Source organism: Malania oleifera, chromosome 7, assembly GCF_029873635.1.
Source record: "Malania oleifera isolate guangnan ecotype guangnan chromosome 7, ASM2987363v1, whole genome shotgun sequence".
NCBI lineage: Eukaryota > Viridiplantae > Streptophyta > Magnoliopsida > Santalales > Ximeniaceae > Malania > Malania oleifera.
This window is the reverse complement of record NC_080423.1, coordinates 82,574,942-82,593,346: the sequence shown is the minus strand read 5'-3', so window position 1 is coordinate 82,593,346 and position 18,405 is coordinate 82,574,942. Positions and strand designations below refer to the sequence as shown.

The 18,405-nt window shown below is 38.4% G+C and overlaps 1 protein-coding gene across 1 annotated transcript in view; it reads left to right on the top strand.

Annotated features, from left to right (window-relative positions):
• The window catches only part of LOC131159442 (citrate synthase, mitochondrial), a 67,841-nt gene extending 54,120 nt beyond the window's left edge, over positions 1-13,721 (top strand). Inside the window, exons 16-20 of the mRNA XM_058114354.1 lie at positions 12,437-12,544; positions 12,642-12,692; positions 13,101-13,174; positions 13,257-13,308; positions 13,395-13,721. Coding sequence (XP_057970337.1) covers positions 12,437-12,544; positions 12,642-12,692; positions 13,101-13,174; positions 13,257-13,308; positions 13,395-13,487 — 378 coding nt within the window. The 3' untranslated portion in view covers positions 13,488-13,721. The remainder of the gene's footprint in view (positions 1-12,436; positions 12,545-12,641; positions 12,693-13,100; positions 13,175-13,256; positions 13,309-13,394) is intronic.
• Positions 13,722-18,405: the final 4,684 nt, after the last annotated feature.

Genomic DNA, 18,405 nt, shown 5'->3' with positions numbered 1-18,405 from the left:
TGGAACATACGCCTTAGAAATGTGGAAGATTGGGAACTCCAACAGCTTATAGGCGTTCTACAAAATTTCCAGCACCAAAGCGATACAAATCATCTGGGTTTGGACCTTAGATAAGAAGGGGATCTTCACCATTAGATTATTTTGCAGGCAACTTTTTCCTTTCGATTCAAACAATGATAGTTCCTCTTGGACTAGATTTGGAAGACATCTGCCCCTACAAAAGTTGCCCTTTTTGCCTAGGAGGCAACACTTGGTAAGATCTCGACCTTAGATAACTTGCAGAGAAGGGTGCTGCTCTATGTTGCCAACAGATGCTCCCTTTGCATGGCTGATGCAGAATCAGTTAAGCATATACTCCTTTATTGCCCATCGACTAGGATTCTTTGAAATATGGCTTTATCTTCTATCGGACAGTGGTGAGTTAACACTAGCTCTGTGGCAGGGGAGCTCTGGGCGTGGAGAGGGATTTGGGGTACAAAGGAGAAGAGAAAGGCTTTGTCTCTCATTTCTCTCTCAATTTTAAGCTTTGGAAAAGGAGGAATAGGAGAGTGTATAAAATCTCAACCTTTGCACTCCAAATTGTTGGGTTTTAGTGGAGCCTAGTTGCGTTCGATCTGGATGATGACCTGACTTTTCTTTAATGAAAGATTTCTATCCTAAGGCTTAGTCCATGGAGTGAAGGATTGGTCACACTTCGCGAGAGTGAGAGAGAGAGTATTGTACCGCCGCACTCTCTGTATTTTTTTTCTTCTTGATAATAGTGAAATCCTGCAACTTTGTGGACATAGGCAAAATTGCCGAATCACATAAATACTGTCTTGTGCGTGGATTGATTTTTTTTTCTTTGGCGTGTATTCTTTCTCTATTTTGTTTCTCACAGGTTTCGGGAATTTTTTGTTAATTCCCAACACAAATCAACAAAGAGCAGTGGTTTACTGCGCTTACCAGTTGGCATAGTGGGATTTGTGAATTATTATAATGTAATTCTTGGTTCTTGTGACACTGTTCAGGGTGGTTGAATTTCTTTACTCTGGGCTGGCATCGCCTTGATGCCCTTTAAATAAATATTGGAAAGAAAAAAATTGAAGTCCTTAAAACTCTCATTTTCCTCTGAATAATATTGGTCGGTAGCTTAGGTTCCTCTCTAGATCAGAGCGATGCAATGTTAGGGGTGCGCTTTACCATTGAGCTAATAGCCTATCTTGTGGGCCCTCACAGAGGCTCACTATGCCAATAGCGAGAGAAACCACATCCATTTGTTGTTAGTGTATATATTTGGGATTACGTGCAGCTATGTGCAAAAAGAAAACTATATGTACAGCTGTGTATTTTGTATTAATAGAGTCTATTGGCCTCTAACTAACGTATACTAAATTTGGGAAATCTTGTTTAGCTAACATGGTGTCAGGGCCATTCATTTTCTGGTTAGATTGCTGATATATCCACCAGAAACCCCGCTTCCACACTCCTAACATGAAGGAGCCCTAGGGGCTTCTCTGTGTGCCACCGCAATGCACTGCCGCGCTCCTGCCATTGCCATCGTGGGTCCTCCTCTGTGCTCTCTCTCTCTCTCATGCGGGTTGAAGCAACAATCCTCTGCCGCTGCTCCTTTGCATGCTGATAAAGAAATGCAAAGTGCATAATAGATAAACTCATGTTATGAACTATTGAAAAAAGTTAGCATGAATTGCAATTCTTTGATATGGAACTTGTACCTTCTCCGAAGTCTCAAAGCCTACTGATTCTGTCTTTCTTATTGAAGATGATTGGATTGACAAGTTGCAACAATTCAATGAGTTATTTTGAAATGATTGATGACTTTGCTGAGAAGCTTAGTGTAAAGCAACAATCGCTGTAGTTGTTGAGAGAAGTGTAATTTCACAAAAGAAAGGCAAGAAAAAAGAGGAAAAAATTTGTTAAGTGACTGGAGCCTCTGTTTTTTTTTTTTTTTTTAAATTCTTTTTGCTCCCTTTTGCTGTTTTTTTTTTCCATTTAATTTTTTTTCCTTTGAGACTGAACTGGATTGAATGGCATAGGGTTTGTTGGTTCTGCCTTAGGTGCAGCTTGAGTAGGGCTAGAGGTTGGGTTTGGTTTGGCAATAATGTATTGGGTTATAATAGAAGCTAGTTTGGTTTGTGCGGTTATGAGCTGGGCTTTGTTATTCTTTGCAGGGAGTAAAGTAGAGAAGTAGGAGTATAAGGCCCTGCATAGGTTTGGTATTTGGGAAGTTCTCAAGTTCTATAGCACGCATAGATGGGCAACAGCAGAGCCACAGGTCCACAATGGTGTAGATCCACAGCGGGCAGCTTGCTGTGTTGCAACTATTGCTGATGAAGCTTCAAAAAGGCTGGTGCTTTGTTAGTGTCTGTGATTGAAGGGAAAGGAGATTCCGGTGGATGATTAAGGATTCAGCCAGGAGCTTGCTGGACTTCTCAATTGAGGACGAAAATGGAGGCAACACAGGAGCATTAGTTTTTTTCCTATACTCTATTACCTTACTCAGTTTGGGCAGTGGCCAACAACGAAGAATGTTTTTTCTTTTTTTTAAAACTGCTTCTCTACTTCTTTTATGTTCACTTACATTGCTGCAAATAAAGTGGGTTCTTGTATGTGAGTTGTGGATTGTTTGGTGATTGGTGTCTCAATCTATTGAAGAAGAGGAATCAGGGTTTGAATGTTTTAATTGGTGAAGCTTGGGGGCTTTCAGTGTTTTGGAAGATGTATTGATTTATGAATGATGGATGGGAATGCTTTAATGTTGTTGGTGATGAAGTAGTAGCCATATATGTGTAACGACCCGACCCTTTAAACAAACCCAAGTTGCCAACCTACATACATAATAACCTGTACCTAATAGACATATATGAACAACCCGCCCTAAACAGGGACATACAGGTGTAAATTATACAAAAATGGGATATAAAAGTTGCGAAAAAACATAAATATCCATCGGGATTTATACTAGGTATATACCAGAGTCTATCAACTATATTCTTAAATTCTCAAACATCCAACTTAATATATAAATCAGTGTTTACAACCTCCAAAAAGATGTTTCTAACTAAGTTTATTACATAACCGAATATTTACACAACTAAGCCAAAAACCACCCTCCCAGTCGCTCTAGCAACTAGGACCGACGTCTTGAATGACCTGAAAATAGAGGTTGTAAAACGGGGTGGGACACTTCTTAGTAAGGAAGAAAGTATTACAATTAGTGTGTGATGACATGTGAGTATTTCAATTTAAAACATATATCCATATATATAAAACAAAGGTTTTCAATACTGAAACACAACACATATATCAATATAAATAATACCGTTTTTCCATATCAGCTTTTAAATCATGTATATGAATATAGAACGACCAACAGCTTGGTATCACAAATAGTGCCTATTTTACTCCGTGGCACGGGTTGTGCATTGATATCTCTAACAATGCCCTGTTAGTGTAGGCACTGTCATGTATCTCATATATAGTCCGATTGCCTCCCCTGATCCATTATTCACCAGTGATTACAAACTCCTGCAAGCTGACCATCTCTGTACCCACATCGCTTAGCGTGTGTGGTTGCACTGTACTCACTGGCAATGGAATCCGAGCATTTTGGTATCGAGACTATAAACCCCTTTACCCTGAAGTATTTCAACTCCAGTTCGGTAGTATCTTTCAACTCCTTAGTCGGTAGTATTTTTCAATCCCTTAGGTGGTAGTATCTTTCAACTCTAATAGTCGCAAGCTGTGGTTCCACTTATCATATATACAATTTATAATAAAATATGATAACCTGTGTAGTTCCAGTATTTTCACAAACTCATATATCCATATCTGGTATAAATCGGCACATACCCTCTCGGTTTACCCTTTTTGCATAATTAGCATGGTATATAACCGACACCTGTTTTTCAAGTATAACAATTTGGAACTCCGTTCCCATAATTCATATCAATAATATCAAATGTTCACAAGTTCATTTTCATCCACATGCCACACTAATTTAAACAAAAATTCGCTATATAGTATATAATACAATAAACACCATTTAAATAAAAATAAGGGATTCAGGCATCTCCTACATACATAATAATACAAATAAAAAAGTTTTGAAACATTTGGAGACTATATGCCAAAACTCGTATTTTTACCAAAACCGTAAAATCACGAAACCCGACATTTCAATTCGGTGAAATTTAGTAAAATAGCAGTCAAATCAATGATATGAATGTAAACTATCTTTTTAGCGGTTTAGTTTTATGAAATAACTGTTGTAATCAATTTCCCCTTACCTTAAACCTGAAACCGAAACACGAGCGAATTGATCGAAAAAGACGACTCGGGGTCCCCAAAACCTAAAAATTGAAGAACAATACTTCAATATAATTTCCTATACTACCGATCTATCGAACCGAAATCGAATTCAGACCCTTACCTTGATTTTAGGAAAAATCTCGAAATTCCACAAACGAAGATCCGTTTCACAATAAACGTAGAGATTCTCCTCCTGACCCACGTGGTAATGACGGATTGTGGATTCCGGCAACGGATGGCGCGAAATCCTAGAGAGAGAGAGAGAGAGAGAATGAGAGAGTTTATAAAATAAAACCTAACTTAGCCTTTAAGTAATCTAAATAAATATTTCCTCCAAAATATTAATATATAAATATCTCAAAATATTTCCTTTCAAAATATCTTCTCCAAAATATCTCCTCCAAAATATCTCTTTATTTATTTATTTATTTATGTATTTATTTATTTATTTGGTTACTACAATCTCCTCCCCTTATAAGAATTTTGTCCCCAAAATTCACCAACCAATACCAAACATACTCTACTTTACGTCGGAGACCTACAGAAGAGTCAGCAGCCACCCACAAAGCAATTCGGGCCCGAATTTATTATCTACCCTTGCTTATGGTGGAGAAATACCATGGTTACAATGCGATGTTTCGGAAGATTACACACGCACAAAACTCTCCCGAAGACCATACCACCTATACTACTATACATAACTACGTACCATCAGAAAATAACTGCGGGTACTTCTGGCGTATCTCTGATCCTAACTCCCATGAAGCTTCCTCTATTGCATGGTTACGCCATAATACATTCTCTAGCGGTATTTCCCTAGTCCGTAACTGTTGGACTTTCCGATCTAATATCAATACTGGTACCTCCTCATATGATAAAACATCACTGATTTCTAGAGGTTCGTAATTCAGCACGTGCGAAGGATTTGACATGTACTTTCTCAACATCGAGGCGTGAAACATGTCATGGACTCTAGATAGTGTTGGAGGTAAAGCCACTCGATAAGCAACCGAACCTATCCTTTCCAGGATTTCAAAAGGCATGATATATCGAGGACTTAGCTTCCCTTTCTTTCCGAACCTCATCACCCCTTTCATCGGAGCGATCCTTAGAAACACCATATCTCCTACCTCAAATTCCAGATTCCGTCGACGAGTATCAGCATAACTCTTCTACCGACTCTGAGCTGCCTTAATTTCTCCCTGATCAACTCGACCTTTGCAGAGGCCTGCTGAACCAGTTCTGGACCCAGTATTTGCCGCTCACCGACCTGATCCCAGAATAATAGAGATCGACACCGGCGACCATACAATGCCTTATAAGGTGCCATCTCAATGCTAGCCTGGTAACTGTTGTTATATGCAAACTCGACAAGCAGTAGATACCGTATCCAATTATCACCAAAGTACAGTACACAAGCCCGCAACATATCCTCTAATGTCTGCGGATGGAAAGACGTACTGAACGTCAGTTGTGATCCCAAGGCATCCTGTAGACTCTTCCAAAATCGAGACGTAAAATGTGGATCTCGATCTGAAACTATAGAAACAGGAACACCGTGGAGTCGTACAATCTCCTGCACATATAACTCTGCTAACCTATTTAGAGAATGACTGACTCTGATTGGAATGAAATGTGCAGTCTTCATCAGCTGATCTACCACAACCCATCTAGCATTCTGCCCATGCACCGCTGCAGGTAATCCCGTAACAAAATCCATCGAAATGTGCTCCCACTTCCACTTGGGGATGGCAAGTGGCTGAAGTGGTCTTTTTGGCCTCTGGTGCTCTGCTTTGACCCGCTGACAAGATAGACATTGCTCTACAAAACGGGTGATCTCTCTTTTCATGTTGGACCACCAGAAGGACTCCCTCAAATTCCGGTACATCTTCGTACTACCAGGATGTACGGTGTAGAGCGAATGGTGTGACTCTTCCAGAATGACCTGTATAATTACGGAATTATTCGATGCACAAACCCTGTTGCGAAATCTCAATATCCCATCACTAGAGATACTGAAATCCGGCTTCAACCCACCCTAAACTCCTTCCATAAGCTCAACTAATTCCGGATCCTCCTACGCCGTACGGATCCTCTCCTGTAAGGTCGGCTGCACCACCAAGCTGACAAGAATAGCCTGATGATTCCTTTCCACCACCTCCAAGCACAACCTTTTTAGGTCCATACAGATCTGATGTTGAACCCCCACTGCTAAGACCGATGCATCAATAGACTTCCGACTCAGAGCATCAGCTACCACGTTAGCCTTTCATGGGTGATAGCTAATAGTGCAGTCGTAGTCTTTTATCAACTCAAGCCACCTGCGTTGTCTCATGTTCAGTTCTTTCTGGGTGAAAAAGTACTTCAAACTTTTATGATCGGTAAAAATCTCGCACCTTTCACCATACAAGTAATGTCTCTAGATTTTTAATGCAAATATCACTGCTACTAATTCCATATCATGTGTCGGGTAGTTCTTCTCGTACTTTTTAAGTTAACGAGAAGCGTAAGCAATTACTCTACCCTGCTGCATTAGAACACAGTCAAGACCCTTTTTAGAGGCGTCACTGTAGATAACAAATCTGCCATCCCTAGATGAAATGGTCAGAACAGGAGCAGTAACCAGTCGCTGTTTCAGCTCCTAGAAACTCAGCTCGCACTCGTCATTCCAATCGTACCTCACGTTCTTCCTCGTGAGTCGCGTCAAAGGACCTGCTAAACTAAAGAACCCTTCTACAAAACGTCAGTAGTAACTTGCAAGACCCATAAAACTTCTAACCTCCTGAACATTCTTCGGTCTTGCCTAGTCCACTACATCCTCAATCTTACTTGGGTCCACTGATACACCTTCTTTGGACACGACGTGCCCTAGAAATGCAATCTATTCCAGCCAGAACTCGCACTTCTTTAGTTTTGCATATAACCTCTTATCCCTAAGCATTTGCAATGCCAACCTCAAATGAACTTCATGCTCTGCAGTGCTCCTAGATTACACTAGGATGTCATCAATAAATACCATGACGAACTGGTCTAAATATTCGTGAAAACTCTGCTCATCAGATCCAGAAATGCTGTAGGTGCATTAGTCAAACCAAAAGGCATAACCATAAATTCGTAATGGCCATACCGGGTTCGAAATGCTGTCTTTGGCTTGTCCTCCGCTTTCACCTTCAGTTGGTGATACTCAGATCGTAGATCAATTTTAGAGAAGATCTGCATGCCTTGAAGTTAGCCAAACAGATCATCAATCCTGGGTAGTGGATATTTATTCTTTACCGTTACTTTTTTAGTTCTCTGTAATCTATGCACATTCTCATCAACCCATCATTCTTCTTCACAAATAACACCGGTGCTCCACTGGGAGAAACACTAGGTCGAATGTATCTCTTGTCTAGTGGCTCCTGCAATTGTTCTTTCAACTCTTTTAATTCAGCTGGAGCCATGCGATACGAAGCTTTCGAAATTAGCATCGTATCTGTAGCTAATTCTATAGCGAATTCCACTTCATGGTTCGGAGGTAATCCTGGCAAGTCCTTTGGAAACACGTCAGGGAACTCGCGCACTACTGCAATCGTCTCTAGCTTACGTTCTTCAGTCGGCGTGTCTTTCACAAATGCCAGATACCCTTGGCAACCCTCCAGGAGTAACCTCCTAGCTTGCAAAGCTGAAAGGATCCGTGGTGCAGAACGCACACATGATCCTTGGAACTTAAATTCCAGTTACCTTGCCTCGCCCCAAACGAAGAACTAGGAGGCGCTGGCCTCTTCTTCGGGACCCGAACCTCCACGTCCTCCAACAGATTCTCCTCTGCCACAGTGGCTTTGTCGACCAGTGTAGTAAAGTCTTGCAACTACAAGATCGCTATTTATCTACGGTTCTCCTTCCTCGGACCCCTCTGAAACTTCCAGGTCTTACTCGCTTCATCCGGTATCATGAATGGAGCAAAACCGGATAGCTCCTGGAATTTGGCAGCATACTGCTGCACCGACAACGACTCCTGAGACAGGTTCATAAATTCCTCCATCTTTGCGTTTCTGACCGTGGCCGGAAAGTACCATTCAAAGAATAGATCTCTGAAACGGGAGCACGTCATCGCTACTGGTATCGGTCGGTGTTCCTCCATCTTCTTAACCGACACCCACCATCTCTCGGCCTCCCCTGACAACTTGAACGTTGCAAAGGTTACTTTCTGCTTCTTCGTGCAGTTCAAAACATCCAGGTTTTTCTCGATCTCTTGGATCCAATTTTCAGCATAAACTGGATCTGCACTTCCTACGAACACCGAAGACTTCAACCTGGTGAACTGATCAATGGAGCATCCCATCTCAGATGTGAGACGGTCCTGCCCCCTATTCGTTCGCACCACCTCAGCCATAAGCTGCTGTGCGAAATCCCGTAATACACTCGTAAAGTCACTGCTAGCCTCATGGCCAGCACCCTCACAACTACTGCTTCCTATGTTGGCAGTAATGTCCCTGGATTCCTTCCTGAAAGGCAAAAATGAAAATCCATTAGAAGGGTAAAAGCCTAAATATCGGCTAATACTATTTTACTATAGACTCAGTCCCCTAAAATCATATTTTTAATATTGATGTATTCCATTAATTTAACATCATCATTCTAACTCAAATCTTGCCCTTCTGCTTGGAAACAACACCATCAATAGATTGCCGTGATTTTATGAACCCTTTGAATTATCCAGAAAAACATAGAAGTCTGTCAATTGAATTCCGTCTCTAGGCGTACAAAACAAAACCCGAGGTCTTATCCATGTCGTATACTTTGGTATATTCTAGACTACAGAACTAGAAAATTCTTAATTCTGAACATATCCCTAACCAGGCAGCATGATTTAAATCACACTTCCGACTGGTTAAGGGCTTTGATACCAACTGTAACGACTCGGCCCTTTAAACGGACCTAAGTTACCAACCTACACATATAATAACCTGTACCTGATAGACAAACATGAACAACCCGCCCTAAACAGGGACATACAGGTGTAAATCATACAAAACTGGGATATAAATGTCATGGAAAAACTTAAATATCCATCGGGATTTGTACTAGGTATATACCAGAGTCTACCAACTGTATTCTTAAATTCTCAAACATCCAACTTAATACATAAATTAGTGTTTACAACCTCTAAAAAGATGCTTCTAACTAAGTTTATTACATAGCTGAATACTTACATAACTAAACCAAAAACCACCCTCCCGGTCGCTCTAGCAACTAGGGCCAACGTCTTGAACGACCTGAAAATAGAGGTTGTATAACGGGGCAAGACACTTTTCAATTAAGGAAGAAAGTATTACAATCAATGTGTGACCACATGTGAGTATTTCAATTTAAAACTTATATCCATATATATAAAACAAAGGTTTTCAATACTAAAGATAAACACATATATCAATATAAAAAATGCTGTTTTTCCATATCAGCTTTTAAATCATGTATATGAATATAGAACGACCAACAACTTGGTATCACAAATAATGCCTATTTTATCCCGTGGCACGGGTTGTGCACTGATATCTCTAACAATGCCCTGTTAGTGCAGGCACTGTCATGTATCTCATATATAGTCCGACTGTCTCCCTTGATCCATTATTCACCAGTGATTACAAACTCCTGCAAGCCGACCATCTCTATACCCACATCGCTTAGCATGTGTGGTTGCATTGTACTCACTGGCAATGGAATCCGAGCCTTTTGGTATCGGGACTATAAACCCCTTTACCCTAAAGTATTTCAACTCCAGTTCGGTAGTATCTTTCAACTCCTTAGTCGGCAGTATCTTTCAACCCCTTAGGTGGTAGTATCTTTCAACTCTAATGGTTGCAAACTGTGGTTCCACTTATCATATATACAATTTATATGATAACCTGTGCAATTTCAGTATTTTCACAAACTCATATATCCATATCTGGTATAAACCGGTACACAACCTTGTTGGTTTACCCTTTTTGCAAAATTTGCAGGGTATATAACCGGCACCTGTTTTTCAACATTTTCCAATATAACAATTTGGAACTCCGTTCCCATAATCCATATCAATAATATCAAATGTTCACAAGTTCATTTTCATCCACATGTCACTAATTTAAACAAAAATCTACTATATAGTATATAATACAATAAACACCATTTAAATAAAAATAAGGGATTCAGACATCTCCTATATACATAATAATAGAAATAAAGAAGTTTTGAAACATTTGGAGACCATACGCCAAAACCTGTATTTTTACCAAAACCGTAAAATCACGAAACCCGGCATTTCAATCCAGTGAAATTTAGTGAAATAGCAGTCAAATCAATCATATGAATGTAAACTATCATTTTAACGGTTTAGTTTTACGAAATAACTGTTGTAATCAATTTCCCCTTACTTTAAACCTGAAACCGAAACACGAATGAATCGATCGAAAACGACTCGGGTTCCCCAAAACCTAAAACCGAAGAACAATACTTCAATATAATTACCCATACTACTGATCTACCGAACCGAAACCGACTCTTACCTCAATTTTAGGAAAAATCCTGAAATTCCACAAATGAAGATTTGTTCCACAATAAACGTTGAGATTCTCCTCCTGACTGACGTGGTAACGACGAATTGTGGATTCTGGCAACAGATGGCATGAAATCCTAGAGAGAGAGAGAGAGAGAATGAGAGAGTTTATAGAATACAACCTAACTTAGCCTTTAAGTAATTTGAATAAATATCTCCTTCAAGATATTTATATATAAATATCTCAAAATATCTCCTTTCAAAATATCTCCTCCAAAATATATCTTTATTTATTTATTTATTTATTATTTGGGTAGGGTTACTACAATATGAATGTATTCGTCTGTGGTTGAGGAGAACAATAGCAGGGCTGGGATGTAGGAAGGCAGAGGGTGGCTGGTGACTGAATAATGGTTGTGGTGAAGCTGTGATGGGGGATTGAGATGCGGTTCTGATACCAAATTGATGCAGGACTGATTGGCACAGGAGAATGATGCCAGCAAAATAGGAGAAAAGAATAGAATAGTTAATAGGAAATTCAAAACAGAGAATGATGCAGCAAAATAGCAGAAAACAATAAGAAATTTAAGAGAGAGAGAGAGAGAGAGACCAATATTATGTGTGGACCTATGGTAGACATGAAGTCCTTGCCAAGTGCGATCTCCTTCAGGTGGTGTATTTAGAAAACTCTGGAAATGCTTCTTGCATGCGGGCCAACATGTTGTGTGAGCGAGTGGGATCAGGCCATTATGGTGCTCAAGATTCTACCCACTCAAGGGGCTTCTGATTTTGATGGTGGTTGTGGTATATGACAAACAGTTGGATGGGCACTGTAAAGGATACAGTGTGGGTTTTGATATATGGCTGCATACTGATCTCAATGAAAGTTTTGCCCTGCTTGATTCAAACGGGACTTGAGGGAAAGATAAACTGACCGAAGAGTGGCAATGAAGGGTGATGTAGATGCAGAGAATGGAGATGGGGTGCTGTTTTGGTGGAAGAAAAAGAGAACCAGTGCACAATTAAAAGTGGTACAAATCATAGGATGGTAGAGAAGGAAGGGGAAATGCTAGGGGGTTGGAAAGGATTATACTTGTTTGATACAAATGATTTTGAATGGAGAAGGGAGGGGGAAAGTAGAGGAAGAGAAGAAGATTGTGAGGGGACACTTTCAACTCCACTTCAATTCAAAATAAGCCTTGCAACAACAAAATAGCTAAAATTAAGCAGATGACTAGCAAACCCCTTGAATAAAATCTTTTTGGCGCACAAATATTACAGTTACTGATAGCTAAATCCAATTCTAGTGTAACTCCTTTAATCATTTGCTTGTCACCAAGGGCTATTTTTTTTTTAGGGGAAAAAAATCTCTTATGGGTTTTGATAAATCACTTATTGGCTTTTTGTTATCTTGATGGTCAATTTTCTTGACTACCCCATCCAATTTCCTTCCCTTTATTGTTTTATTTACAATTTGCATTTTGTGTCTTATTTCTATATTTCTTTTGCTTCTCTGATATTCTCTTAAGCAATATTGGATTTTCACCTATGATCACAACAAATGATTTTATATTTGAATTTTTGTCTCGTTTTTTCTTGAATTTGCAGGTTGTTCCTGGCTTTGGACATGGAGTTTTGCGCAAAACAGATCCAAGATACACCTGTCAGAGGGAGTTTGCATTGAAGCATTTACCTGAGGATCCATTGTTCCTGCTGGTTGTCTCCTCTCTATTGCTTGAACCCTGATTACAGGCACCATGCAATTGTTGTACTCTAATTCATATTGTGCTAATCTGTCTTTCACGTTAAACAGGTCTCAAAACTTTATGAAGTGGTGCCTCCTATACTTACTGAGCTTGGCAAGGTAACTAATTCCTTGAGCATTGAGGGGAAGAATGTCTAAATTCTACTCTAGGAGATATGGGCTGGCAAGTTATTTACGTAATTTTTTAAAGATGAAAAATGGGTTTTAAATAAAATGGTTTATTTATTTATAGTAAATGGATGTCGAACCATTTGTTTTGAAAATTTTAATGTTTTTTCAGTAGTTATACATAATGGTAAATTTAGACAGTCCAATGTCATTTAATTTTTCGAATCTTATGTCAAAACCAAGTTTTAGTGTAGAGTAAAAGCCATTTTTTTTGGATAAGACCTTTGACTTCCAACAAGTGCCCATTTCTAATTTTTTTTAGTTCTACTCTAAATTCAACCGCAGGATGGTGCAATATGAAGCTAACCCATTGTGTTTGGCATTTTGGTATGCGTATAGGTTAAAAATCCATGGCCTAACGTTGATGCTCACAGTGGTGTCTTGCTGAACCATTATGGTTTAACTGAAGCAAGGTATTTTGTTTTTTTTTGTCCCTAACTTGACATTTGACATAGTTTTTGATAATATAGACGTGTTTTTTCCCTCTTTGGACAGATATTATACAGTTCTTTTTGGTGTATCAAGGAGTATAGGGATTTGCTCTCAGGTTCTGCCTGCCCCATGTTTCTCTCTATCCAGTTGATCCCATTTCCCTTGTCTTCAGTTTAACTAAAATATATTTTCTTTGCTCAGTTGATATGGGACCGAGCTCTTGGATTGACGCTTGAGAGGCCAAAAAGCGTTACAATGGAATGGCTGGAAAATTTTTGCAAGAAAGCAGCGTGATCCTATAATTTGACGAATATAATTTATTAGTTTTGTTTAATAAGGATTTGCTGAGAAAGCTTGCGATTTTGATTGATGGATGGTGGGTTCAACTTTTACACAGCATTTCCCCAGATTTGGAGGGAGTGAGCAGCAGTATTTTCTCTTGGTAGTCCCTGGAATAAACATATTCTAGGCTGTAATTTGTTTTCTTAGTGCATTCTTGCTGAATAAAATAAATTAGTTTTTATTGAATCATTTCTCAATTAAGAGCCACTCGATCAAAATGGACTTCTGCTGTCAGCACATCTGGTTAATGTTTTCAGAAAAGCTGGAAATGACATGGGGTGCAACACTGGTTACATGGTGGGAATCTCCAAAAAATCAATGTAACATCTTTTATGGGCATTTAGATTTGAAAGTTGATTTTACAGATTCAGTTGATTCCTTTCTAAGTTGTGCTGCAAATGGAGTTATTTCAGTAGCTTGGGCACTGAATTGATGCCTCCAAATGAGTGACTAATTCCAAAGATTTATTCTCTACCGTTGGACAAGTGATAATTTGGCTACATTTTCCTTTCAGGATGAATTTGAGTGTGAAGCTCCAGAAGGATGTGCATTCTTTTGATACTTTTTAACTACGAATCCTTGCTTTCACCTGAGGATTAAGTTTAATCCTTATTTTTACCATTTCTCCATTTAAGTTATTCTGTCTACCTCTCTACAATGTCAGTTAACTTCAATTGGGAAAAAAGAAAAAAAATAATGTGAGGTTCTGATGAGCTGATGTTCTGGGTGAATGTGGACTCAACCCATTGAAGCTTATCCTGTATATGACCTGACCTGGCGCAGGTCTGACTCATTTTACCATCCCTACATTCGTATGAGTAATTAATTCTAATGCTTTTTCTTATAGACCACAGGAAAGGCAGCGCCTCTCTCTCTCTCTCTCTCTCTCAATTACACGAAGACATAATCCCCTCTCTATTTTGGCCCCATGTTCTTGCTGAGAAACGGAAGGAGAAAAGAGGAAAGCAAATCTTGAATCTTATGCTCTTCGCTATTTAATTGTCTGGTAATGAGATATAAATTAAAATATTTGGTAATTCATAGTTCCCCTCTTCTCTTAGAAATCAAGTACTGTCTAGTTTTATACTCTCTCTCTCTCTCTCTCTCTCTCTAACGCATGCACACTCACAGGAGATTGTATGCTTCTTTCAAGGCTTATGGTACATGCTAGTTGAAGCTATAAATGAGAAAGGAACATGGTACACCTTAATCTAACTGATCATGATGTTAGAGCAAGATCAGGGTAGAAGTGGAGATGTGTGGTCGTGATTAATTGGAGCACCTACACTTGATATCAATTATGTGCAATTATTTGGGTAGCATATATTAGTCGGTGGTGTTGAACTAGTTTTGAAATAATCCTCGCTCTTAAAAAATAACACTTGCACCCCAGGCCCCTTAGCTACTTTTGTCTTTATTTCTTTTTCTTTTAATTTTTTTTTATGATGGCATATATATATATATATATATATATATATCATTTATCTCAAGTTGTGCAGAAGACTTCTATAGCAATGCTTTTGAAAATTGTGAGACAACCTTGATTATAAAATTGAGTGATTTTAAGTTATAATCGTTTGTCTTAAAATATTGCTTTGAATTCTCCCTGATATAAATGCTTTGTTTCTACCTGACTTTGACCTACTAGCAACGTAAATGAAAGCATAATCTCGTTTCTATAATTTCCTCCATGGTGTACATTGAATCATTTTAATTTTCTCCACTGAAGCTATGGATAAGATCTAGGGCAGATCTCTCATTCTTTCTCCCTATTCTTTTCTTTTATGTTGCAATTAATTGATAACTCTATGATTCTCCTTCACACTACAAAGGCAAGTGATGAAGAGATAATTTATGTTTGATTGGTGTGAGAGGGCAATGCTAACAATTAATGATATTTTGAGCCATATTTGAAGCGGAATTTGTCTTTAGTAAGAAAAAGCAATGCTTCATTGGCGTTTGCGAAGGACCAGTCTTGTAAAAACTTCTTGTTAGTGTTGCGGGATTGGTTAAGGAATCAAACAATCGCTTGCACTCACTGGCGGACAAGGAAGGTTGACAGTTAGTGTCAGAAATCATGATCTTTATGTTATGAGTTTGTAAGTACTTGTCCCAACAAGAATAATTTTGAGTTAGAGGATTGGAGGATTCGAACCCATGAAGGTTTAAAGAATGGATATTTAGTCTTTTCTCCTACCATTTTTGTTGAGAAACCAAAGGAGAATTTGTTAAGAGGATAGTGCAAGATGTTGATCCAAAGACATGAAATTTGAGACCGAGTAGGGTTATGTCTATGTGTGAAAGCAAGTAGATAAATGGAGAGTCAGATTAGCCCAGGAGATATCAAGAATAAGTTGATGTTCTTGGTAGACATGAAGTCGACTAGAAACTCCGAGGTGTCATAATAACTTAGAAGCGAGAGTTGTGGTGTAGAAAAAGAAAGCGAGGAAGGTTATGGTCCCAGTTTTGAGAGAGGAAATTGAAGAGGATATCTTCATGTTGACTTGATCAAAGACATCAAGGGCACTAAAGAAGCACTCAAAGATTATACATAAACACCGATACATAATCTTCTCCCCTTCTCTCCCCTCCAATCCCCATGTATCTCTGTCTTTGTATGTTAATGTATGTTATTATATGTAGTAACAAACATTTGTGATATGGTTATAGTCTTTTTTCCTAGGGTTGTGGTTGGGTACAACTACAACTAATTCATATGAAGTTTCTGAAACTCCTACAAAAGTGTGATTTTCTTTGTCCAATTGGCCATGTATATATATTTTAACTATCAAATTTAGAGCTATGTTTTGTTAGTTAACTATTAAATTGTGTTGGTGTTAAAATCAAACAAATAAGTAAAAACTCACTTTGGGCTTATGTTCCGGGAGTTGACTAGGAGTAAAATATTCAGTAATTCATAGTTCTTGTCATTTCTCTGCAAAAATTCTTCTACTCCTTTCTTCTTTAACCTAACGGCCAATGTTTTGCTATTTTTGTTTAGTGCCCATTTATAACTTGGAAAATCTTTGAGAAAGGAAAGGAAAATATGAAGGAATCCACTTTTTCATGTTTGGTTGTCAAGGAAAGTAAGAAAGAAAACAAAAAATATATCAAATTAATAAATAAAAATATGATTTTACAGACAAAAACTCTCTGTCCGTCTCTCTCTCTCTCTCTCTCTCTCTCTCTCTCTCTCTCTCTCTCTCTCTCTCTCTCTCTCTCTCTAGTTATTCTCCTATAGTCTTAGTAGCCATGATTGCTTCCTTGGGTGAGTCAACTAATTTAACCCTCCAACTTTTTTTATACACTCTCTAAACCTATTCTTTCCCTATAACTCCCTTTCTCCCTCCCTCCCTCTCTCTCTCTCTAGAAGTGGCTATGGCTGCAATGATTCTACTATAGTGGTTGCTATTACACTTAACCCATCACTTTCCTAGAACCTTGCCATGAAGAGACTTCCATGTGATTAAAATACTTATTATCCTCTATCCATGTATCATCAAATATATATATATATATATATATATATATATATATATATATATATATATATATATATATATGCAAGTTCCACGTCTAAACAAACACAAGAATGGATTAAAGAAAAACATCCAAAATATATATGCAAGTTCCATGTCTAAACAAACACAAGAATGGATCAAAGAAAAACACCTTTTGGATAAGCCAACTCAAGAAACCAAATCTCGTATGAAATCACAACAAACCAAAAAACAAAAAATATAAATCATAACAAACCAAAAAACAAAAAATATACTCATCTCATTGAAAAAATCCTCCAAAAATAGTGAACATGATTAATCAAACGAAATTTTCATAGATGGGTGTGAAGAATACCCTATCTTTTGCATGTTGGCTAGAATTCTTTTTGAGAGAATCTCTTTCTCTCCTAAAACTAATGCAAGTTTCTGCTAGGATTGGAGGAGCCCATGGGTGAGCTTGATACACATGGGTGAACACCAACTTGACCCAAAAGCTTAAGCTTATTGGGTTTTGGGCCCAACCATGTATATAAACACTCATCATCCACTCAAATTTTTCAATGTGGGACAAACTCATAAGTGAAATTCTCAACAATCTCACCCTCACTTGTGAGTTCCAACTACTCCCCTTGAATAGAATCCGTCTCCCTTATGGGAGCAAGCCCAATTCCCAACAATTGTGAAAGTGAAGTAGTTATCCCAAGAGCGGGAGGGGGGGGAGGGGGGTGAATTGGATTATTAAAGATTTTAGTTCTTTTTATGGATTCTTGACTTACGTGTTCACTACATAGCAAAGTTTTTAATAATTCAATCAATTCACAACCAACACTAAACACACCAAAAGTTAAAAAAAACTTGACCAAACAATCAATCAATCAATAACTCAAAATAACCAATCACAAATACCCAATCAACCACAATTTGCAGTACTTTGTGGAATTTTAGCTTCTGAATATTTTTTTCTTTGATAGCAGTCCTGTGAGTAATTGCAAGCCCTGTGTTTGGATGAAATTATTTGCTTTCTTTTAATTAAGATTTCCGTAAATAATTAACCAACGTACTCCCTTGTGGGTTTCCGAAAAAGGTTAATTAAAACGTATTTTATTTTTATTAAGAGTCTTCTTTTTAATTTAGTTTTGATCCCTGTAGCCAGCACTTAGCATACACACAATAATATATAACGTGCTGAATTTAAAAGAGTAGGGAAGGAAGAACATCAAGATTTTTACGAGGTTCGGCTTATCCCCAGCCCACGTCCTCACCTTTGGCCAATACCACCAAAGGATTCCACTATTTGCACTCCTTTCTGGGCGTAGTAAACCTTTTACAAATCCCTCTTTTTCAGGTAGAGATACCTCTCCAAGCGATTC